At 37.1% G+C, this 23,791-nt stretch overlaps 1 protein-coding gene across 4 annotated transcripts in view; it reads left to right on the top strand.

Annotated features, from left to right (window-relative positions):
* Positions 1-23,791, top strand: part of myof (myoferlin) — a 32,089-nt gene that overhangs the window by 7,039 nt on the left and 1,259 nt on the right. For 3 of the 4 annotated variants that reach the window (XM_081392988.1, XM_081392987.1, XM_081392989.1), the window contains 44 exons: positions 190-323; positions 406-534; positions 2,174-2,236; positions 2,318-2,368; positions 2,460-2,490; positions 2,574-2,689; positions 2,921-3,047; positions 4,065-4,168; positions 4,244-4,312; positions 4,405-4,448; positions 4,761-4,843; positions 6,114-6,238; positions 6,356-6,469; positions 6,554-6,731; positions 6,831-6,955; positions 7,876-7,985; positions 8,157-8,349; positions 9,203-9,358; positions 9,465-9,596; positions 9,684-9,847; positions 10,219-10,333; positions 10,504-10,606; positions 11,683-11,822; positions 11,908-12,078; positions 12,171-12,273; positions 12,371-12,448; positions 12,554-12,735; positions 13,008-13,166; positions 13,523-13,624; positions 13,820-13,981; positions 14,166-14,331; positions 14,855-14,937; positions 18,256-18,354; positions 18,929-19,057; positions 19,313-19,468; positions 19,579-19,670; positions 19,755-19,925; positions 20,022-20,170; positions 20,329-20,468; positions 20,568-20,656; positions 20,732-20,827; positions 22,288-22,429; positions 22,512-22,611; positions 22,698-22,885. In XM_081392988.1, coding sequence (XP_081249114.1) covers positions 190-323; positions 406-534; positions 2,174-2,236; positions 2,318-2,368; positions 2,460-2,490; positions 2,574-2,689; positions 2,921-3,047; positions 4,065-4,168; positions 4,244-4,312; positions 4,405-4,448; positions 4,761-4,843; positions 6,114-6,238; positions 6,356-6,469; positions 6,554-6,731; positions 6,831-6,955; positions 7,876-7,985; positions 8,157-8,349; positions 9,203-9,358; positions 9,465-9,596; positions 9,684-9,847; positions 10,219-10,333; positions 10,504-10,606; positions 11,683-11,822; positions 11,908-12,078; positions 12,171-12,273; positions 12,371-12,448; positions 12,554-12,735; positions 13,008-13,166; positions 13,523-13,624; positions 13,820-13,981; positions 14,166-14,331; positions 14,855-14,937; positions 18,256-18,354; positions 18,929-19,057; positions 19,313-19,468; positions 19,579-19,670; positions 19,755-19,925; positions 20,022-20,170; positions 20,329-20,468; positions 20,568-20,656; positions 20,732-20,827; positions 22,288-22,429; positions 22,512-22,611; positions 22,698-22,885 — 5,363 coding nt within the window. Of the gene's footprint in view, positions 1-189; positions 324-405; positions 535-2,173; positions 2,237-2,317; positions 2,369-2,459; positions 2,491-2,573; positions 2,690-2,920; positions 3,048-4,064; positions 4,169-4,243; positions 4,313-4,404; positions 4,449-4,760; positions 4,844-5,004; positions 5,041-6,113; positions 6,239-6,355; positions 6,470-6,553; positions 6,732-6,830; positions 6,956-7,875; positions 7,986-8,156; positions 8,350-9,202; positions 9,359-9,464; positions 9,597-9,683; positions 9,848-10,218; positions 10,334-10,503; positions 10,607-11,682; positions 11,823-11,907; positions 12,079-12,170; positions 12,274-12,370; positions 12,449-12,553; positions 12,736-13,007; positions 13,167-13,522; positions 13,625-13,819; positions 13,982-14,165; positions 14,332-14,854; positions 14,938-18,255; positions 18,355-18,928; positions 19,058-19,312; positions 19,469-19,578; positions 19,671-19,754; positions 19,926-20,021; positions 20,171-20,328; positions 20,469-20,567; positions 20,657-20,731; positions 20,828-22,287; positions 22,430-22,511; positions 22,612-22,697; positions 22,886-23,791 lie in introns of all 4 variants that reach the window. The other variant, XM_081392986.1, reaches the window with a different exon arrangement.

Genomic DNA, 23,791 nt, shown 5'->3' with positions numbered 1-23,791 from the left:
AGTGTGAAATGCATTTTCAGATACTTTATTGTTAAATGTCGATTGCAGGAATGCGTGAAGATCATTTTGTGAAAGGCTTTAGCTTTGAATATGTGTATTGCATGTTTGCCATGTTGCATATGTTTGACTGACCCATGCCATGACGTGCTGCTTTATGTATTTTTTTCTTTGTGGATGCGCACTGATCAGCTGGGGATGAAGAGGGTGACGGCACTGATTCTGGGGTACCGGGTGCTGTCACATCCCCTGGTGAGCCTGGCCAGAAATTTCGGACTAGGACAAGGAAACGCCATAATTTGGCCAACAAACCTCAGGATTTTCAGGTGCGTCCTGTAGTCATATGTACAGATGTCTCTTCCAGTTTAAATGCTGACTGCTTTATTAGTCATGTTATTTTTGTCAAAGATCCGTGTGCGGGTGATTGAGGGACGTCAGTTGCCTGGAAATAACATCAAACCTGTGGTCAAAGTGCATGTGTGTGGAGATACACACAGGACTAGGATCAGGAAAGGAAATAACCCATACTTTGATGAGGTACACGATTGATAGTACAGAATTTTTGTATTATCATTTAATTTATTTATTTAAAACGGCAACAATTGTTTCTATTCTTTTCTATATAAACATTTTCTATTCTTAAGTACACAATTTTATTCATGTACTTTATTGTAATCTTGCTAATTGCTCATTTTCACCGGACGAAAAAATGTGACAAACTTTTTTTACAGTTATGGGTGAACTGTTCTTTAAGGCTACATTCACACTGCAAGCCTTAGTGCTCAATTCTGATTTGTTTCTCCGATATATATTTTTTTGTTTGGCTGTTCTCATTATTTTTTTAATGTGGTCACTATCAGATTCAAGTGTGAACTGATCACAGTCTCAAACTGACCCCAAAAGAACAATAACAAGACACTAGGTGCGTTTCCATTACAGATTTGCGCAAAACTTTTTTTTTTTTTTTTTTTTTTTAAATATCGACAAAAAACATTGCGAAATTACGGTGTTTCCATTAACCGATGTTATGCGACTAAAACTTCATTTTTTCCTCTCGCTAGAAGTCGTGGCAACGGACGTTGGTAGGTTTATGTACTATATACCACAATCCCAGCCACTGCACTGGCCATTATTATTAATCAAAGGAGATGTATGTGTGTTATCCAATCATTAATGATAAGGAAAGACCCTTATACTTGAGAGCGGCACATATGAGGTGTTTCTGGGTGTTTTCTGCATCGAAGTCTTTGATTGTGGCATTTATTTGAGGTTTAGAATCCAGTATTGCTGTAATTATTTTGTCTTTTATGAATTTAATAAAGAACTCTGTCTCGTATTCTGTCCAAACATACCGCGTCATCTATATCAGGTGACCTGTAAATGTGCAAAAACTGTTTCCATTGCAGTTTTGCAAAATATTTTTTTCGAATTGCCTGAAAAACCACCTCATGCGAGCGTAAAAACTTTTTTGCGATAAATGGGAGTTTTTGCGAAAATTACGTGTTTCTATTAAGCGTATTTTCAATTCGCAATTTCAATTTGCGCAATTTGAAGGGTAATGGAAACGCGGCTACTGTCATACGAACGTAAACATGTAGGACACTGAAATTAGTGATGTACCCCTGAAGCACGTGAATTCATGTGCAGGCGATGGGGAGGATGAAGACGAGGAGAAAGAAAGCATTTACTCAAAGATGAGTATTTCTAGGTATATTTATATAGGTTTATATAGGAAATTTTGCTTGTATAGAGCTTTCACCATGATGCAGTCCCTCCAGACTTCTGTCACGGCTGTCTTCCATATTAACCGAGTGACCAAAGAACTACAGTGAAATCTTTGGAGTGACTCCCGTCAGCGCAGAATTGTGACGAATGTCGATCTAGAGTGGCGTAAAAGACGCATGAATTCCGATATGACTGTTAAGACTGTGGTTGCATTGCAAAACATCTGAACTGTACCAGATTTAGTACCACATATAGAAGTGGTCTAAATCAGAATCAAATAAATCAGATTTTGTGAGTTTTGCTGTTCACATTAAAAACAGATAAGCATATAAGCGAAAACATCAGATTTGAGTCACTTTTGCCTGCAGTCTGAATGTAGCCTTAGACTCTATTCCTGATTATTTGAAAAGCCATAATTAGCACTAATTACTGTATGTGTCACTCTTTCCAGATATTCTTTTTCAATGTCAACATGTTGCCCTCTGAACTGTTTGATGAGGTCGTAAGCTTCCGGGTAAGAGGAGAACTTTTTTTTTTGACCAGTTTTCCTTTCTTTCTTTATTATCGGTGATGTTGTTTTTCTTCTTTTCTGCAGGTGTATAACTCTTCTTCATTTAGATCAGACTGTCTCATGGGTGAATTCAAGGTAATTCAGTAAAATCCAAAGTGTGCTTTTATTATACTAGACATGCAGTGTACTTCAAGATGATCTTATGAATTAATACCTCTTTTTGTAGCTTGATATAGGCTACATCTATGATGAACCAGGTAATTATCTGATACTCACAAAATATTGATGACATTTTATCTGTAGTTGAACAGATCATTAAAGGTTTGTTTTTAAACCCTAGCTCACTGTATCTTGAAGAAATGGGTTCTCCTGAGTGACCCAGATGACTCGAGCTCAGGATCGAAGGGTTATATCAAAGTCAGCATGTTTGTGGTGGGAACAGGAGATGATCCGCCGGTACGTCCCTTCAAGATCATTTATATTAGCATCTGTGCACCGTATATATACACTGTTGCAGAACCTGATTTCACCAAGTACAACATGTTCCTGGATCAACATCTTTGTTGCAAAAAGACTGCTTTCTATCTGTCATAAATTTTGGAGAGAAAAAAAACCTCCTAAAAATTTGTAAGCTTATCCTATACAAGCTGTATAAACTGGTCTTATTGGTTAATGTCCATTTGACAGGTGGAAAGGAAGGAGGAGGACAGTGATAAAGATGATGTGGAGAGTAACTTGCTGCTGCCCGCTGGCGTCGCTCTCCGATGGGTAACACTTAAACTCAAAGTGTTTCGGGCTGAGGACGTCCCCCAGAGTATGACATTTATTCCTTATGCATTTGTTCTCTGAAGTAGCACATCAGACAATCATCTTTGGTTGGATTCAATTGTTAGTCCAGGAAAGGGCCACATTGGGAATTCTTTATTTGTTGCGCTAGCACATTGAGTCACTTCCTTATCCCTCAAAGTGGTATCCTACTTGCTTACACAAAACCGTTCCCTGCCATTACTCTTGAGTTGCTGGGACTGTTAACACGTGCACAGAGTTCCCTGATTCTCAAATGTCTGTCAGTTAAGCTAATGACTGGGGAAAAAATCGGAGAAAGCTGATTATTTTATTTTGTTCATATTTTGTTCTTATGACCAATCATACAGAATGTTTTTGTGTTTAAAAATGGTTAAGTATGTAGCTTAAGTATACTAGTTAAGTGTGTGGCTTAACTAGTAGATAAACCCCCGTTTTCACAGACATTTTTAAATGAAAGCAACTTGCACTGACATATCTTAAAATATGTCAGTGCCATTGTTTTGTCTCAAGATGTACACCAGTAATGTTTTTTTCTACGGCACGTTAATAAAAGCTACTTAAATGTCCTAATTGAATTAAGGCCTGATCCTGGCTTAATATAAGCCCTGAACCGGGCGTTGAAAATATTTAGATAAGCTGTAGATACAATTAGTATTAGTATTTAGTAAGTTGTACAAAGTTGTTTTTCTTAGGCTGTGAAAGAATAAACTCCACTTTAAAGTGACAGAATCTCACTACTACTTATCAAAATACTTCAACCACATCTGCTAGCTAAGTTGTAAGTAAAATTTAACTTAGTTGTTCTAAGTAGTTTTTCTCAGACTGAAAGAATGAACTGCATTTTAAGCAGCAAAAGTTAGTTAACTTATTGTTAGATTAAGTAAATATAGTTGGAAGTATTTAGAATATTATTTGTACGTAAAATAAGTTGTAATAACTTTTATTCTTTTCTCAGACTGTGAAAGAATGAACCCCACTTTAAAGTGTAAGTAAGTTGTAACATTGAAGTGCTTTTTGTTTTCAGTGGATGACTCCATCACCCAGACTTTAAAAGCAGCATTTGGGGGTCAAGAAAACAAGAAAAATCTAGTGGATCCATTTATTGAGGCCTGGTTTGCTGGCAAAAAGGTACAGTCCACCCAGACATACTGTACAAGCATATTTCTTCTGCCTTTGTCTGAACTACAGTTCCATGTATTTCAGCTCTGTACACAAATAATTGAGAAGAATGCAAACCCAGAGTGGAACCAGCAGCTCAATCTGCAGGTCAAGGTAATTGGCTGGATTGTAAAAGATTTGTTTTTGCACTTTATTAATTTGTTAGTCCCCTGAAGTTTCTAATTGGAAACACTCTTGTTTTACAGTTCCCATCCATGTGTGAAAGAATCAAGCTGACTGTATTTGACTGGTGAGCATGGTGGTGGTAAAGTTGTGTGGCCACAGTGGATATGAACATTTTAAATCTGTGTTGAGAGAATCCCCTGTGTTAGTCTTGGAATGTGAGCTGGGAGTCAAAGTTTGGTCAGTGTTTTGAGCTGAGAGGACGCAGGCAGGCAGAATGAGTCATAGCAGGGGCTGTCCCACCCTCTCCCACAATGCATTCCTCCCCTTAAACCAGACTACAGCTGCTTGGGGAACAGTGGAAAAACTGAGAACTCTCCTAGCTGGACTGATTCAATGACACTCTGGAACATTTAAGCTGACTCCCCCTCTTTCTCAGGGATCGCCTCTCTGGAAATGATGCCATTGGCACCACGTATTTGGATCTGTCCAAAATAGCATCCTCTGGTGGTGAAGTTGAAGGTATAAAATACAGAATACACTCTTCATGTCAAACTTTTTCTTTTTTTCTTTTTTTTTTTTTTTAATTAAAGGGGTCATTTCCTGTATTTGTGAGTTGTGCACTATGAAATTCAAAACTTAAATATTATTTTATTCATTTTTATTTGTTTTCTTTGTGATAGAGGATTATCCAGGAGATGAATTTTCAGCAACTAAAGGTTGAAAATTTGCGCTGATTTCAGATCTGCAATCCCTTGTGTCCAAACACATAATTTAGGCCTTCTAGTTATTCTATAAATTCTAGTTAACATGCAGTTATTTTAAGTTTTATTAAACAAGTTATTCTCTCAAACCAACTATTTTTATTCGTATTGTCTGAAAGGATATGGTACCCAAGGGGTTGCAGTTAATTTGCAAATTATAAATGCCTGTGCATGCTTTCGAATTAGCATTAGCACAGAGCGCTTATGCTATTTTTGTCATGTTATGCAACATGACAAAAAAGTTGAACAATGCAATTTAATATAACCTTAATCACCTAAATAAAATAAAATGGCATAATTAAGCATCTGACTTGCATAAGTTTGGAATAATTACATTTTGTTTTTGTCTTGTGCTTACCAAGGCTGCATTTATTTGATCCAAAAATGCTCAAGAAATGTTCTTCTCATCAATGTTGAAAACTGTTTTGATGCTTTTTTTTGTGCAAACTGTTATAAACTACCATTCAAAGGTTAATATACAGTAGTCAACATTTGAAGTGGATCCAAAAAGTGAATCAAAGTTGTCCTAAGACAAGAATGGGTATTGTTCAAAATTCATGTATAACTTTGATGAAAGGTTTTGAACCACTTGAAATGTTCACTACTGTATTTTTGTTCAGCAAGGATTCAGCTTATCTATCACAGGAATAAATTACATTTTGAAATATATTAGAAATTGAAAAACAAAAAAAAGTAATATCTGACAATACTACTACTTTTACTCTATTATTTTTATTTATTTAAAAAATGCAGCCTTTGTAAGAGATGCTTATTTATTCCAAACTTGACCAGTAGTGTACAATCATCACTAACATTGTTTATCCATGTAGTTGAAATCACAGCATGAATTTAATAAATTATTATAATAATAATTTCATAAATTGTTTCTGTACATTTAAAATGGTTCGTTATAATTCATGACACTAATTTAAAGAGCTCTGCTTTTGAGATGCTTTAACAACTACTAATCTAACTACTAACTAATATCATGCCACTGGAAACTTTTAATTGAATGTGTTTTTCCACAGGAGAGACTGGGGAATCTGAGATGGGCTTCCTGCCTACTTTTGGGCCTTGCTATATATGTCTGTATGGCAGTCCGAGAGAGTTCTCAGGCTTACCTGACCCATATGACGACCTGAATTTAGGAAAGGCAAGTGCAGATGATTAATTTTATGTTTACATTCCCAAGTAATTAGAATTTGCAGCAAAAATGTTTTCAGTTAAAAATGCTTTTCAAATACGCTAAAGGATTTGTGAATATTCGCAGGGTGAAGGGGCGGCTTATCGAGGGAGAGTTCTTGTTGAACTCTCTACTAAACTTGATGGAAAGCCTGACAAGTCCGTGGAAGAAATATCAAGCGATGATATCTTGGTTGTTCAGGTGTGGCCCTTTGAGTTTCCTTTCAGAGTAGTTTTTCACTTGAAGCCTATATTTACAGCTTTGTGTTTTTTTTTCTTTGCATAGAAATACCAGCGCAGAAGGAAGTATTGTCTGTGTGCAGTGTTTCATAGTGCGACCATGATCCAAGAACCGGGGGAGCCCATTCAGTTTGAAGTTAGCATCGGGAACTATGGCAACAAGATGGACCAAACGTGCAAACCTCTGGCTTCGACCACACAGTACAGCTGTGCTGTTTTTGATGGTGATGCACAGTTGGAAGTATTTGGTGTTTGTAAAAATAGGATGTGAGGTATTGAATAAATTTTTTTTTTTTTTTTTTCGTTTTTTTTTTTTCTTCCAGGTAATAATTACTACTACCTGCCATGGGGCGACACTAAGCCTGTGATTTCCATCACATCCTTTTGGGAGGATATCAGTCACCGGCTAGACTCACTGAACATCATTGTGTATATATCTAACCGTTTGGTAAGTGAATGTTTTGTATGACATTGAATTTAGGAGTGTGCGATTTTATAACGATGATTATAACTTGAACGTTTAAAATGTCTCAAATCTGCTTTTGAGAGAGATCGTAGTATCTTGCTTCAGTGCACATTCTATTCTCAGTTGCAGTTACAACGCGACATACCTTCACATCATATTAAGCAACGCAGCAATAGGGACATTGCAGTTCTTCGCAATAACTAAAGTTTATTATTTGCATGCATTTTAAAGCCTTGCCAGGTAAACATTTTATTCGCACACTGTTCTGACCAAGCGACAACCTTCCTGTCTCTCTCTTGATACCAATACGTAAGTGACTTAAACTGCAATTCATCGACTGGCCACTAGAGACAGGCTCCAAAAGAGTCAATCTCATATATCCCCCATGTTATAATGCCTAACTTTACAGCAACAAGTGGTTTTGGTCTATGTAGCTAATTTTGCCCTTCATGACAACTGTGAGGGGGGTGAATTTTTTTATAACTCATCCGTTTAAATTATATTAAGCCTTAAAGTTCTGCATAATTAAGGGTGTGGCCACTTGAGTGACAGGTGGATTGCCAGTCTCCTAGCCGTCATGTCACCTCAGCTAATCCCGCCTCTTTGCCCATTTTCGTTTATCCGGGAGTGACGCGCAATGGCTCGGTGCTACCAAGATGTAGATGGCCAGCCCCGCCCACTTTGGGCTTCAAAAATGCTCTTCAGAAACTTACGGGTGGCATCATGGACACAACGTCCATTATTTTTTTTTAAAGTCTATGGTTCTTACATGCACTTGTCAGAGCATAAGAGGCTTCTTGCCGACCGCAAACTTTAAGTGTGTGTGAGTGAGAATGTGTGTGAGTGAGAAAGAGTATAATTATTTCTTTGAGCATCAAACTTTTTTTTTAATACTTTTGCAGCAAACAAACCTCAGTGTGTTAAAGTCTGCAGTACTGTCCAAAGCTACAGATGCAAGACTAGTAGAAATCTGGCTGAAGCTCATCAATCAGTTAATGGAAGATATCTCCAGGTAATGTCCACTTTAGATCTTATTTAGATCCACAGTCATCAAGATGTAACTACATGCATTGTTGAATGTTGTCAGTTGAAATATGGGAGATGTTCTTGTATGTAGGTCAGAGAGAAAGTGTTTTATTTGGGTCATGCATGTTTTAACTGATACAAACTACTGTGTGCTCAGTTTAAAAATTCCTGACCTGGAGGGGAAGCCCAATCTCACAACCCTGGATATTCAGATAAAGAAGTTGCGGGACAGTGCTCTGGAGAGCATCATGGAAGGGGCCAAAAGCTTGTTTGAGGAGGCCACAGATGTTACTAAGTGCTTGAGCATCATTGAAACCTGGCTCGACAAAATCCAGCAACTTGCTGAGGAGGTGTGGTTTTATTTTGTGTAGGAATGGAGTTACAATTAGAAATACAAATTCTTTTGCCATTTGCTGTAATCTCACTTAGATGATGAGATCTCATCTTTAGACACCTAATAAATCATTTAGCTGTTTATGCTGTACATTAATGTTTTGGCTAAATGCACTTGTAGCATTTAAAATGATGTATTTTATTTATTTGTTTAGACCAATTAGTATAGAATTTTATGAATCTGCTATTTTTCAGAATAAATTAATATGAAAATAATTAGCGGCTTGTTATCGAACATAATTTTAATATTGATGCATCCCTAAATAACAAAAAAGAAATCACCCCATTGCTCTTAATTATACTTTACTTCACCAGTTCTTGGTTAGCCTCTCATAGCCAAACTTTACACTTAAGAACTAAGAAACCTGACCAAGACTGACAATATTAGACCAGTGAAAAGAAAATGCACAAATAATTGCATAGCAGTATCTGGCTATGAGTAGAATGTGACTTTCTGTCCATCTAAAATGTGCTGATTATTTCACAGATAGAACATTTTGTTTGTGTATATCAAGTTAATATGCTCTTATGAGACACAAACAAAACTTTTACAATTTTAAAGATGCTACAAACCTGAAAAACATTTTCTACTAGTAAATGCAACTCCAGGCAAACTGGTGCGCTTCCAGGAAGTTGTGTGGAGCTGGTTTTCTGCCAATGCTTGTATTTTATTTGTACAGTATACTTTAGACGTTAGGGACTAGTGCTAGATTGTAATTTAGGTGCTAATTCTCGTTAATCAGACTAATAGAATCTAACTTAATTGAAATCACATTTAAACATAATTTGTATCAACATCTTTTACCAAAGCCTCAGAACAGCATGCCTGATGTGATTATCTGGATGTTGAGAGGAGAGAAGAGGGTAGCGTACACCCGCATCCCAGCCTATCAAGTGCTGCATTCATCCTACTGTGAGCAAGCATGTGGCCAATACTGCGGGAAGACTCAGACTGTCTTTATGCAGGTATTGAGTGATTGTACTATGTTGCTGTTCAAACGTAAGGCATAAAACATGTTTAAGCTTTGCTCTATGAAATGTTCTGTACCTCATGATTACTGTTTCCTTACAGTATCCCATGGACAACAAAAAAGGTTTGAAGATTCCCGTCCAGATACGTGTGAACATGTGGCTTGGGCTGGCAACAGAAGAAAAGAAGTTCAATAATTATGCAGAGGGGATGTTCAATGTATTTGCAGAACTGGTAAAGATTGTTTTGTGTTTTTCTTTGAGGTCTGGACAGATGCAGTCATTAGTTTTGAGCTAATGATTTCAATTGTTTCATTTACAGTATGAGAACCAGGCTCAGGTTTTGGGAAAATGGGGCACTACCGGTCTGCTAAATCGCAGCAAGTTCTCTGATGTCACAGGCAAAGTTAAGCTGAAGCAGGAGTACTTCATGCCCCCTGTTGGCTGGGAGTGGGAAGGTGATTGGCATGTTGAACCAGAGAAAACGTAAGTTGTCCTCCATGTAAAGTGCTTTGTGTGCAATAGTATCTGGAGTAAACATTGTATTTATGCTTTTCCATAAGTGCCACCTACTGTCCAGAGAGGGAATTTAAATGTTCATTCAGCCCATCTGGCCATTTTTTTACACATCGTCCTGAACAAATGCGAAAATCAGTGAAAATCATGCCAAATGTTTGTGTTGGTGTGAACAAGACTTAAGTCCCAAACATTTACTGTATAGCCTAATAGCAATGCCTGGGTAAGCCCCCACAACACCTAGTATCATAGTGTCAAGTTTTGCATGGACAGCCACCACTCATATATCCTTCAGAAACAGTTTAGTGATTAAATTGTATTTTCCTTGGGTGGATGGATAGTCTGATGACTGAGGCTGATGCTGGACACACAGAGTTCGTAGATGAGGTCTATGAGAATGAGACTCGATTCCCAGGAGGAGAATGGAAGCTTGCAGCGGAGCCTTACACTGATGTGGTAAAAGAGTCTAACTTTAGCTTCATATCAGATGTCTAATCAAGAAATTTGTAGATTTTGTTGAACAGTGTAGTTTCTATTTGAACTGAATCTACCGCACATACAGAAAAGTTTGTAATATCCCTCAAAAATCTTTCTATTCCTCATTCTTATCCTTTTGGTATTTACAGAATGGAGAAAAAGTTCAGAGCCCTACAGAGATTGAATGCCCTCCTGGCTGGAAGTGGGAGGATAACTGGACTTTTGATGGTAATCGGGCCGTAGATGAAAAAGGTAAGCTTGTCCTTGCTTTTTGTTTAGAAATATTGAATTTTGTTTCCTGCCCAATGAACCACCTTTAAAAGAATTTCCTTTTAGAAATTCCATTTAGAATTAAGAATTAAAGAATTAAAATTCTGTAATTTACTCAACCGCATGTCAAACCTGTATGACTGAATTTCTTATGTGTAACACAAAATGAGAAGTTAAGCTAAATTTTTACTGCTGTTTTCCTTTCATTCCTTTCTCATGTCTCTAAAATGAAAAAAAAAAAAAAAACTTTTTAAAAAGCACAAATTAGACCTTTAATTAGACCATTATGATTTGTACATTATATTTCAAGTCTTTTCAAGTCATTGCTTTAAGAAACAGACCGGAACTTAATTTTCTAGTCTCTTAAAACCCTGCCTTCCTCTATAGCTAACTTCTGCCTCTGCTGATTCTGCAGACAATGAGATTGTTTGCTCAACATCTAAATAGTCTGGCACAGTGTTTGTTGTAAACTGGTTTTGCAGCGCAGAAGAGTTCCTCTGAAATCCTCCAGCTCCACCTGCCTAGATCTTCTATAGGATTTATATATACCTATTCATGTCACTGCAGGATATCTTACATTCTTACAGCAGTTAGTTAATTATAATAAAAAATATTATAAAAATGTATGTACATGCATGTATGTATGCGTAAATATACACTGTGACAGATTTGACATTAACGGCATTGGTTTGCACAAAGCATCTTCCTGGCAAACATAAATGATATATGAAAGCTTCATCAGAAGGGAAGATTATCAGTACACAATGAAAAATGTCAGTATGTTCATCACACATAGCACTCGTATGGCTTCAGAAGACTTCAGAAGGAATTTAGTGCTCAAATTAAATTGACTACTTTTAAGGTGCCTTTTTTGGTATGCTTTGCCTTTTTCTGGAGCCTGGCAGCTCCTGTTTTTCTTTCATTGTGAAAAATGTGCTGCATCAAACATGCCATCCACAATAGAAAGTCATAGGTTTTAAATGACAGTGACATTTCATTTTGATGACCTGAGAATAAAAATTCTAAGGCAGTTATTTGATGTGTATTTGTGAGTTTAGGTTGGGAATATGGTGTCACCATTCCACCTGATGATAAGCCCAAATCTTGGGTGGCAGCTGAGAAGATGTATCATGTTCATCGTCGCAGAAGAATGATCCGTCCTCGCAAAAGGATTCCTGGTGTCAAAACAGCCACTGATGCAAGTGTATATTGTGCATTTTAAAAGATTTTTTTTTTAGATTGTGCCTTTTATAAAATGTATTTTCTAATTGTCTGACATGCAGAAGAAGGATACAGGAGATGCAGAAGGATGGGAGTACTCCTCGCTCATTGGCTGGAAGTTCCACAGGCAGCAGCGATCCTCTGACACGTTCCGCCGGCGGCGCTGGAGAAGGAAGATGGCACCCTCTGGTCGAGTTGGAGCCTCTGCCATTTTCAAACTGGAGGGGGCTCTGGTTAGCATCTAAGTTTCCCAATTCTCATCCTAATACTATCCTACTTTTTATTGCCCACATAATGAGCTTTTCACTGTTGATTTGCCTGACAGGGAGTCGACATGGAATCTAAAGTTGAAGAAAAAGGCACTAAAGCAGAAGCTTCAGTTCAGCAGTTTGGTGCAAACAGGCCAACTGTATCATGCACATTTGACGGTGAGTTCATTGAGGACCGAGATTACAGAAATACCTTCTTTTTTTTTTTTTTTTTAGAATATCCATTTTATTAACGTTAAGCCTGATTTTCTTTCAGGACCCAATGCATACCACTTGAGAGTCTATGTTTACCAGGCCAGAAACCTTTCTGCTCTGGACAATGACAGCTTCTCAGGTCCCATAGCAGTTTTTATATTGCTGATTTGTCTTAAACTTAGAATAATCTGGAAAAGTGACCTGGCTTTTATTATAACTAAAATCGTATTGGTTTAAATTACAGATCCATACGTCCATGTGTCGTTCTTGCATCACAGCCAAACAACAGAGACAATCCAAAGCACCTTGAACCCGACATGGGATCAGACTCTTATATTTAAAAATGTGGAAATCTATGGTGATCCCCAGTCTCTCGCCCTGAATCCACCCAGAGTGGTTATGGAAATCTTTGACCGTGATCAAGTGGTTAGTCTGATATATTTATACTCTGTTTACTCCACTCAGTTGACAATATCGGCTTCTCAAGGTGTCTCAGGATGCCTATTAAATTTTCAAAAATAGTTCACTATTTACAACACAAAAGATCTTTTTTTTATATAATAAAAAAATGCATCACATATAAACAGAATTTGTTGTTTGCTGGTAAACCTTAGGAATATTAGCTATTCTATTTCTTGCCTTTTAGAATGCAAGTGCACTCATAGTGTGAATGATTTGCAATTTGTTCATCCTGTTAGGGTAAAGATGAAATGCTTGGCAGAAGTACATGTGTACCTTTGGTGAAATTGACTTCAGGTGTGGATGGATCACCTAAACTCCTCTGGGAGCCTGTAATGCACAAAAATGCTCCTGCTGGGGAGGTTTTAGTGGCTGCAGAGCTCATTTTGAAGACCAAGGTATGGAATTTGGGTCATTTTAACCATATTAAAGGGATAGATCACCTAAAAATTATGTACTTTACTCACCCTCAACTTGTCCCAAACCTGTATGAGTTTCATTCTTCTGCTGAACACAAAAGAATATATTTTTAAGAATGTTGGTTACCAGAAAGTTGACAGTAGCTATTTTTTTTACTGTGGAAGTCAAAGTCTACCATCAACTTTCTGGTGTACAACATTTTTCAAAATATCTTCTTTTGTGTTCAACAGAAGAAAAGAAACAACGTAAGGGTGAGTAAATGATGACAAAATTAATGGCTGCTCTGTGGTTCAAATAATATTCTGCTTGATAATTCATATGTTGTCTACTCTAGGGAAATGACACTGAACTTCCCCTTGCTCCTGCTAAACGAGGAGAGAAGCTTTATATGGTTCCTCAAGGGGTACGACCGGTGGTGCAGCTCACTGCCATAGAGGTCAGATTTATCTCCATGTGTTATGTCCTTTTTGGGAGTTGTTTAAAAGGGGTCATATCATGCCAAATCTATTTCCTTAATCTGTCGAGATAATGTACTATTAAAGCTTCCTCTCCAGTCCAAAAAAGATCATTTATTGAATTAAAACATGCACACAAACACCAATTTTTACACAATGATGTTTGATATTTGCAGGTTCTAGCATGGGGATTGCGTAACATGAAGACGTATCAGCTGGCTCCTGTTACTTCACCCAGTCTGGTGGTCGAGTGCGGAGGAGAGAGAGTTCTGACAGCGGTCATCAAGAACATGAAGAAGTGCCCTAATTTCCAAGGAAATGTCCTCTTTTTAAAAGTGGTGAGCATCCATCTCTACCTGTTGAGAAAAGGCATAGTAATTCTTTCAAATAAATGCTCCTTGCTTTGCATTAGACTGCAAAATATCTATGACATTCAATAACATTTAAATGTGGTTTAATTTCCCATATGCTTTTTTGAGGCCATAGACCATATGCGATCAGCGTCTTGTTTTGTATCTTTAGCTTCTACCCAAAGAAGAGATGTATGCTCCCCCTATAGTGCTGAAAGTCATCGACCACAGACCCTTTGGAAGGAAACCTGTGGTGGGTCAGTGCACGATAAGTTCCCTGGAAGAGTTTCGATGTGACCCTTATGCCATAGTAGCTGATGTTGCCATGTCTTCAAAAAGTACGTCCCCTTCACACCTTTCTGTTTACTGATTTATCTTCTTAAGGAAGAGGTAATTACATTGTATAAGGTGACATTGTATTGGTATTCTTAAAACATTCTGTGAGTTAGTTCACCTTTTTAACAGTAACTATTAAACTTTGGCAATTAATTCAGTCCAAACTTCATTCAAACATTGAGTTCTCTAAGAAACTCTAAGAAAAAATTCTTAGGCAGGTATCTTCTGCCTTAGGTGTGTGTGTGTGTGTGTGTGTGTGTGTGTGTGTGTGTGTGTGTGTGTGTGTGTGTGTGTGTGTGTGGTGAAGTTAATGTTTTTGTAATTTCATGCTGATGTGTGATTTGAATGCCTTGTTTTTATTCTATTTGCATACTGATTTGTAATAGATTTTATGTCTCTTCAAAAGTCGCCTTAGCACTGCTGATTTTTGTGTACAGCCTTCAGGAAATTTGAAAGAATATTTATCAGCATTCTACTTTTTTCTTTTCTTTTTTTGTCTCCTTTTTTTCTCCTCTTTTCCTGCAGTGTCTTTGATGGCAGCTGGTCCAAGAGACCTCCATGTAAACATTGATGACGGCAGACAGCATCTTCTAGAAGCTCAGGTACTGGTACCAAGTCACTTGGTTTAGTAGGTTTAAGAACTGAAAGGGTTAGTTCATCCAAAAAGAAAAATTCTGTCATTAATTACTCACCCTTGTGTCGTTCCAAACCCAACTTTCTTTCATCTTCAGAACACAAATGAGGATCTTTTTAATGGAATCTGAGAGCTGTCTGTCCTTCCATTGGCAGCTATGCAACGACGACAGTAACGTTCATAAAGATAAAACTAATCCATATGAATTAAGTGGTTTAGTCCAAATTTTCGAAAGAGACACAATTGATTTATATGCTGAACAGATTTAATTTAGGCTTTTATTCACACGAACATTCATCAACTTACACATCCGTTGTGGTTAACGGAAGTTCAAGGATGTTCACTTGACATGCTGCGCGAGAACCAATTAGATTCATTCTCATGTGTCACGCGCCACGTTTGAGCTTCTGCAAAAACCAATGAGGTTTGTTCTCATGCGTCAAAACAAGTATGGTCGAGCTTCTGTTTGTTCGCTGATCAATGTTTATATGGGAATAAAAGGGAATATCTGTTTATCATATAAACCGCTCAATTCATATGGATTAGTTTTACATCTCTTTATGAATTTCTTGAAGCGTCAAAATGGTAGCTGCGTGGACTGGTATTTTATTTTTTATTTTCATAAACTGTTTTAATTATTCTTATTTCTTTTTATTATTTTAATTTCTTTTATGTAAAGCACTTTGAATTGCCATTGTGTATGAAATGTGCTATATAAATAAACTTGCCTTGCCATCAATGGAGGGTAAGAAAGCTCTCCCATTTCACAAAAAGGTTGTTTTATTTGTGTTCCGAAGTTGAAAGAAAGTCTGACGGGTCTGGAACCACTTTAGGATAGGTAAATACTGATGTAATTTTCATTCATAGGTGAATTATCCCTTTTAGTCTCACCTTGTGAGAGAAAAACTATGTACCGTATTGTTCTGAATATAAGTCAATGTTTTTTTTTTCTTAGAAATACATCTGAAAAAACAGGGTTGTCTTATATTCATGGCGTAGACCGGGGTGCCGAACATCGGTCCTGGAGGGGCCACTGTCCTGCAGAGCTTTTCTCCAACCTTGATAAAACTCACCTGCCTGTAGCTTTCTAGTAACCCTTAAGACCTTGATGGTCACCTGACCTTCAGGTGTATTTGATTAGGGTTGGAGCAAAACTCTGCAGGACTGACTGTGGCTCTCCAGGACCGACGTTCGCCACCCCTGGTATAGACTTCTACATGTCAATAATACACCTGCAACAATAGGTGGCGGCAAATACATGTAAAACGAGTGTGCCAGCATACGGTGTATCAGAGTGAAATGTTAGAAGGCCGCGAGTGCAAAAAGACCATCTTTATAAAAACAGAGTCAAAGAAAAGCTTAGTCTCCTGACTGTCATGTTTGCGTGCCTCGCTGATGGGACCAAAATTCCATCGTATGTGACTTTAAAATGTAATACGGTACCCCTGATTTCAACATTAATACAATAAAATTTCACTTCTACTGTTAATGAAATTTTGGTAGGCTACAGTATATGGTTTTCACTATGAGATGGATAGCCTAATTGTTATATAATTCAGATGAGCTACAGGTTATTTTTATGGTATGCCGAAAAGTGTTTATTTTTAAATGTGATTGTTGGTACATTTTACCAGCATTTACCATACTTTCAATACAACAATTAAAATATGAGAAAAAAATCAGAATGAAAATTTTCAAATAAAAGCTTTTTTTTTTTAATCAAAAATATTTATTTTTTCCAAAAAGTACATCTTGAAAAAGGGGGGTATTTTCGGAACATAACGGTAATGGTGGTACACGCATCTGTATGAATCTATTTTTAACTTTGTGAATTTCAGTATATGTATGGCATCTCAGCTGCTGTTGACAAAATGGGCACTGCTAGTCAACTTCAAGTATGTATAGTAATAAGGCACTTCAATCAAAATGCCTGAATTTTGTAATTAAATGTAATTCCGAGTGTGTGTGAAGTGTGTAATTTCGGCATTAGCACTAACGGTACCAAACCGATGCCATTGTGGTTGAATCAGTGATGTTATGCCTGGCCTGGTCAGGCTGATCACAGAACAGATTGCTATTCTGTTTGGTGCCACTAGAGGCACTGAAATTGCATTCTTCAACACCAACACTTAAAGTCCCCTTGTAGTCAATTTTATCCCTTAAAACTAATTTTGGATCACTAAAATGACATAATTAAATGTTTTTTCCTTGAAGAAAAAAATTCTTCATGCCATAAAATAGCCTGAATGTAACTATAACCTTGCTTCATTTAGTTTATGTGGTTCTATGAGTTCTATGAATATGCAAATTGGCCCCGTCTTCACTCACTCACATCAGCTCATTGATGATCACACATTAATGTGATTGGTTACAACATGTTTGTGGCATAGAGAACAAGTGATTTCAAACTGTTTTTGAGTCTTTGGTTCACTGCAGTTTTGAGGAGAAAATACTCAGCAACTGTGTTGACTGATGAATTTGCACATGGTTTGTCTTATTAAAAACATAGCATTTTCAACACAGGGGGACTTTAAGTTTGCCTCCCGCTCAGGCTGATTGTGTGAATCTTCTGTAGTTAGAAATGGGTTAAATTGAGGGAATCTCTAATCAATATGTTGTGCTCAGAATGATCAATCTCATTTCCCGTTCAGGTGATTTTGTACAGCTGACCTTCTATACATGAAATCCTGCTAAATTACATTGAAGTGTGCTGTTTTTCACATTCAGTTTCTCTACTGCCTTTCTGAATTCAACATTTAATTTTTTGTCTGCAGTCATATTTGCTTGTCTGCATTCAATTAACCAACTTTATCTTATTAATTTAAAATTAACTCCCTTGTGTGTACTAAAGGTGTTTAATAATGAAGGAAAGTATTAAATAAACTTGATCAGTGTATACATTTGTTAATTTGTTTTTTAAATTATTAAATTTACATTCAGCACTTGAAATGCTAGTATACATTTTATGTTCCTTTTTACTTCTATTTGAGAGAAAAACATTTCTTTTGAATCTTGTTACACTGATAAAGTTGCAATTAGACTGAAACCTTACATATATGTAAAAGGTTTTCCAAGCCTATTAATATTCCATCTTAACAATTTTTTTTTCTGTGTGTGTGTGTGTGTCTCTCTGCGCATTTCCTGGTGTTTCAACAGCGTGAGAAGGTGAGTTCTGTGACAAGTTTACACACTTTAAAATTAACGTAAGTTTAATAAGTTGGTGATAATTTATCATCATATCTCTGTTACCTCTATCATGAAAATGAAACTGTCCATTTTATTAACCTTACAGGAGAAAGAGACTGTTGATTGGTGGAGTAAGTTTTATGCTTCTGTTGGAGAGAGTGAGAAATGCCGCCCATACCTTGACAAAGGTTATGACACATTAGAAGTGAGTTCTGTCTAGCTAAACAATTTAGATATTAATATTTATTTAATGTTACATTTAATAAATTACTAAATATCTTTCTAGATTTAAGGTATGTTATTGCATAGACTAAGGCTTTGAAAGCACCACGGAAGTTGTGCTATTCTTCTCAAGCCGTACATTTGATGTGTGAGGAACAGATTTTTGTTAATATTTGGTCAGTTCATTCGATTTTCAAAGGCGTTATTCACTGGAGATCATAACGTCCGCCCTTGCTTTCCTTAGTGCATTCATGAATGCTCATGAGAAGTACAGATGTCTGATTTGTGAACCAAATTTTTCTTTTGAATCTGATCTTTTGAATGAATGAGTTGGTCCAGTTCTCTCAACCTGGACTAATTAAGTTCACTGATTTAGTGATCTGGATGAACGGTTAACAACTCATTGGAGAAAAAGATTTTCTGTGAATAACAACTGTTCCTTACACAAAGCTATTGAATGACTTTAGAATACTTAGATCAACAAAGGTTAATTTTTTCTGGAGTTCTTGTATTGTTTGGTACTTGTAACCATGTTCTTGTTTTGTTGGCTTTCATAGGTGTATGACTGTGAGCTTGAAAGTGTAAATGAATTCATGGGTCTTACCGATTTCTGCAAAACATTCAAATTGCAACGTGGGAAAAAAGAAAGTGACGATGATGATCCCGCTGTAGTTGGAGAATTCAAGGCAAGATATTTTATTAATTTGGTCTACAAATGAATGGATTTGGTACTATAACATGCTACAATGTTTTTTTGTTTTTTTTTTGGAATATTCTGTATCAATTGGAAATGTCACATTATAGAATTAAAATGGTTTGAAAACAGCATTTCATGTTCTTAGTTGTGTGAAATGTTATTAATCTTCAGTGTCACATTATCCTTCATAAGTCATTCTAATATGCTGAGGCTAATTCTAATAATTCCAATTGATTGTTTTCAGGGCTCCTTTAAGGTCTACCCATTGCCAGATGATCCAGGGGTGGCTCCTCCGCCACGTCAGTTCAGAGAGCTGCCCGACAGCGTCTCTCAGGAGTGTGTGGTCAGAATCTACGTGGTTCAAGCCATCGACCTGCAACCCAAAGACAACAATGGCAAAGTACTTTTTATCGTTTAGCATTTTAGAAATCTAACTTTGAGTGTCAGTTACTCAATTTGTTGAATTCCTTCTAAATAAAAAGAAAAAGCAACGTTCCTTTTCTTTTTCAGTGTGACCCATACATCAAAATCTCTTTGGGGAAAAAGTCTGTTGATGACAGAGACAACTATGTGCCGTATTCACTCAACCCCGTGTTTGGCAGGTAATGAATGCCATAGATTTATTGAGAGTTTATCGTGCATTCAGATGAGGACTGACCTATAACCATTTTCTGTTCTCTCAACAGAATGTTTGAAATGACATGCTTCCTCCCACAAGACAAAGACCTGAAAATTGCCGTCTATGACTATGATTTGCTCACCCGTGATGAGAAAGTTGGGGAGACAGTGATTGACTTAGAAAACCGCTTCCTTTCTCTCTTCGGTTCCTACTGTGGTTTACCCCAGACATACTGCATGTGAGACCCATACAATTTATTTAATGCAAACTTAGTTTTTTTCATTGAGGACAACAGTAAAGACATTAGTTAACTAATGTATTATTCATTAAATAGTTCTGGATCAAACCAGTGGCGCGATCAGCTCAAACCATCTCAGATTCTTGAACATCATGCACGTTTGAAAGGATTGAGTCGACCCAGGAGTGAAGACAATGGAAACACTTTATCCTTTGGTGGCCGATTGTATTGCCTCTCTGACTTTGGTGATTTTAAGAGCTATTTGTTCTTTTGAACACCATTATGATGGCTTGACAAACTGTTAATGTATTATATTATAAAAGCTGTTTGAAAGTTCTAGTCAGTGCTTTGTCAAGCCAACATTCAAAGCTGTCTAGTTATACCTTATATGTATGCATTTCAGAAGCGAACAAGAAAATTCACGAACACTTGGGTCCGCCAAGTGAACGGATCGCCCTGCACGTCCTCAGAACTCAAGGCCTTGTTCCGGAGCATGTTGAAACCAGAACTCTTTTAAGTAGCTTCCAACCGACTCTCCCGCAGGTGTGAGGCTGCTTACTAGCTGGTTGTTCCTGTGATATACTTTATAGACCCCTTTTTGTTTGAAAGCAAGCTCAAAACACTGCTTTATCTGTTTTTTAGGGAAAACTCCAGATGTGGGTTGACATTTTCCCCAAAGGCCTTGGGCCTCCTGGACCTCCTTTTGACATATCTCCACGCAAGGCAAAAAAGTGAGAAGAAATTGGTACTTTCAGTTCTACTTTTATGTTTATCGACGATAGACTGATGTTGAATCTTTTTACCAGATACTTTCTGCGAGTCATCGTTTGGAACACGTCTGACGTCGTTTTGGATGAAACCAGCATTACTGGTGAAAATATGAGTGACGTCTATGTAAAGGGGTATGTAAAAAATCTTTGCTGTCTCTTAAGGCAAGACACTACAGACAAAACCATTGTTTTGTTTTTGAGATTTTGCTTTCATAAGATGTTATTTCAGACTAGTGGAAAGAAAACACCCAAAATACACATTTAAGTGTGCTGTATTTTTTATTTTTTTTTGTACACTTTATTCAAAAAAAGACACATATATTTTTTTTAAAGTCTTTGTCTGTAGATTTCAATAACAGTACATGTCTTTAAAGTACATGTTTTTCTCATACAATGAGCCAGAAATCTCCACTTTTACCTATCAATATACTAAAGGTTTTTTCAGAGGGGTTTGTTCATGTCATTCCCCTGATTTATTTAACATTTATTTCCTAAAAACATGTTGTTGTTTTTTTTTTTTTTTTGGCTGTTGACAGTATTTTCTGATTTATGGAATGATAAAAAAGAGATATTAGTTAAGGTTTTTAGGTAGGGGATTTTGTCAACAAAATGAAACAAACATTTTGAACCTGGCTTTATCTTCTGTTATGGAAATGTATGAGAATGAGTTCATATTTATAGTCTCATTTGCATATTCAAACACAATGTTTCAGAAAACTTTGACAGAACAATTGTCTTTTTGTACTATGATTAATAGATATATCACCATATTTCCCTGATTGATAGGTTAAATTTCTAGCCTTATTCACTAGACTTATGTCTTGCTTTGAAGTGCCCCTATTATGCTATTTTAAAGATTCCTCAAAAAACACTTTCATTTTCTCAATATACATTGCAGCATCACCTCTTTTCTCACAGTGCCTGAAATGGTTTGATCAAGGTTTCTGTCTCTCTAAACCCCTCCAATCCAAGAGCATACTCTGCTCTGATTGGTCAGATGGCCTAGTCTTTTGTGATTGGTCTGTCTTGTGTCAGAAACGAAACGCCAATTGCCATATCTGAATTTCAGCTCCAGAGGCTTCCTCAGCACTTGAAACACAGTGATACGGAAACGATGGCGTTGGATTTACAATATCAATTCGAACCAGAGACCTCATCCTTCGCAAGTGGATTTCCTTTCGTAGCGTAGAACAGTGTCTTCTCAACATGAAACAAACTCTTCCAGGCCTCAGCTACAACTACAGTGTTTGAGGGCGAGTCAAAGTAGACGTTGTTCGCGGCCAGCTAATGAGGACCTTAGGATGGCATAATGCAAATTTGTGACAAGCCTGAAACCTGCGTAGGTTTGAGCAGGATGTAAGACTGGAATTGCTAATTACTTGTTTCAGGCAGTTCAGAACCGATTCTGTCTTTTTGGAGACAAGAACTATCTACTCTTTGATATTTTGCAAAACCTTTTACATTAATAAACCGCTATATTATTCACTACATGAAAGGTAATCTCCAAAAAAGCATAATGGGGCACTTTAATGTGTTATACGAAATACATTTCGTATTTTTCAATACGTTCATACATTTGTGTCTTTGATTAGTTGGATGCCAGGTATGGAAGAAGAAAAGCAAAAAACAGACGTCCATTATCGCTCCTTGGATGGCGATGGAAATTTCAACTGGAGATTTGTCTTTGGATTCGAATACCTGCCTGCGGAGCAGCTATGTCTTGTATCTAAAAAGGTAATTTAGATTCTCTGTTTAATATGTGTTATGAAAAGCACAGCGACGTATTAAAATATTCTCTTTCTTTTACAATAAAAAGGAGCATTTCTGGAACCTTGACAAATCAGAGTTTAGAATCCCACCCAAGCTGATTGTTCAAATATGGGATAATGACAAATTTTCACTGGATGATTACCTAGGTGAGACGTCTTTTCTGAGCTTTTGGGAATTTTATTTTTCTTTACATTTTTGGGTCCTCTTGTGTATTATCTCTCTTGTGTTACAGGTGCTATTGAACTTGATCTGCACCACCTCATCAACCCTTCCAAAACACCAGAGAAATGTAACCTTAGCATGTTGCCGGATGGAACTACGCTTCCAAAATCAGACCAGTTCAAGTCTCTTTTTGACCAGAAGACAGTTAGAGGATGGTGGCCATGCTACATGGATAAAGATGGGAAGAGGGAGCTTGGTGTAAGTACAGCTAATGCAAATAGTATTGTCTTTTTGTGTGTGTGTGTGTGTGTGTGTGTGTGTGTGTGTGTGTGTGTGTGTGTTCCTGTATGGTGCAGTATGACAGATTTTTCATGATCCAGTCAATTCTCAATGGATATTAAATCCTCTTCCATATGTATGTTCACCAATTTTCAACCCACTTTGTATTGTTCCAATGTTGGTAGTATATAAATGAACAATGTTTACTTTTCGTGTTATCTGGTCTGAGAAATTCTCGTTTATTTGTAAGCAGATTTTTTACTTTGGACAACTCCAGGGCTTTCGTGAAAACTTCAGATTGTATTTAAGCATTATTGTATCCCCGCCCACGGACAGATGGTTCGTAAGATGGGTGTTAACAAAAGTTATTGTAAGAATAGGTTCATCACTAAAAATGTTATCACACTTTGTCTACTCTTTACACAGCATTATGGTAAAATGGAACAATATGTCAACAGATTTTTGTTTTTGTTTCGGGGGGTTGGGCAGAAGCTGCTCCCTGCTCCTTTTCTTCCAAATCAACTGACAGAACAACCATTTCTTTCAGTTTTTCCCCCTTCATTTGACCTAAAACACTTTGTTCAGAGTCATCCTGTTTGATTTTGAGACTACAAGCACGTATGTCAGATTTTCCGTTGTGGCCTTTAATGCTCTGGATCCTTTACTGGAAACCAAAAATAACTCGCACCCGTTAAACATTTACTTTGGATACTTGCACCTTGCAACATTACAAGTCAACACCATTGTGACTATAAGTTTGTTAAAAAGTATTCCCTACTCAAGCAAGGCGGTATTTGACTCCTGTTCAATAGAAGCAGACCCATTGACTTCCATAGTATTTTTTTTCCTACTATGGAAGTCAATGGGGTCCATCAACTGTATTCT

This window comes from Scardinius erythrophthalmus, assembly GCF_964197995.2.
Source record: "Scardinius erythrophthalmus genome assembly, chromosome: 18".
Taxonomy (NCBI): Eukaryota; Metazoa; Chordata; class Actinopteri; order Cypriniformes; family Leuciscidae; genus Scardinius; species Scardinius erythrophthalmus.
The sequence above is the reverse complement of the archived record's forward strand: the minus strand, read 5'-3'. Positions and strand labels throughout refer to the sequence as shown.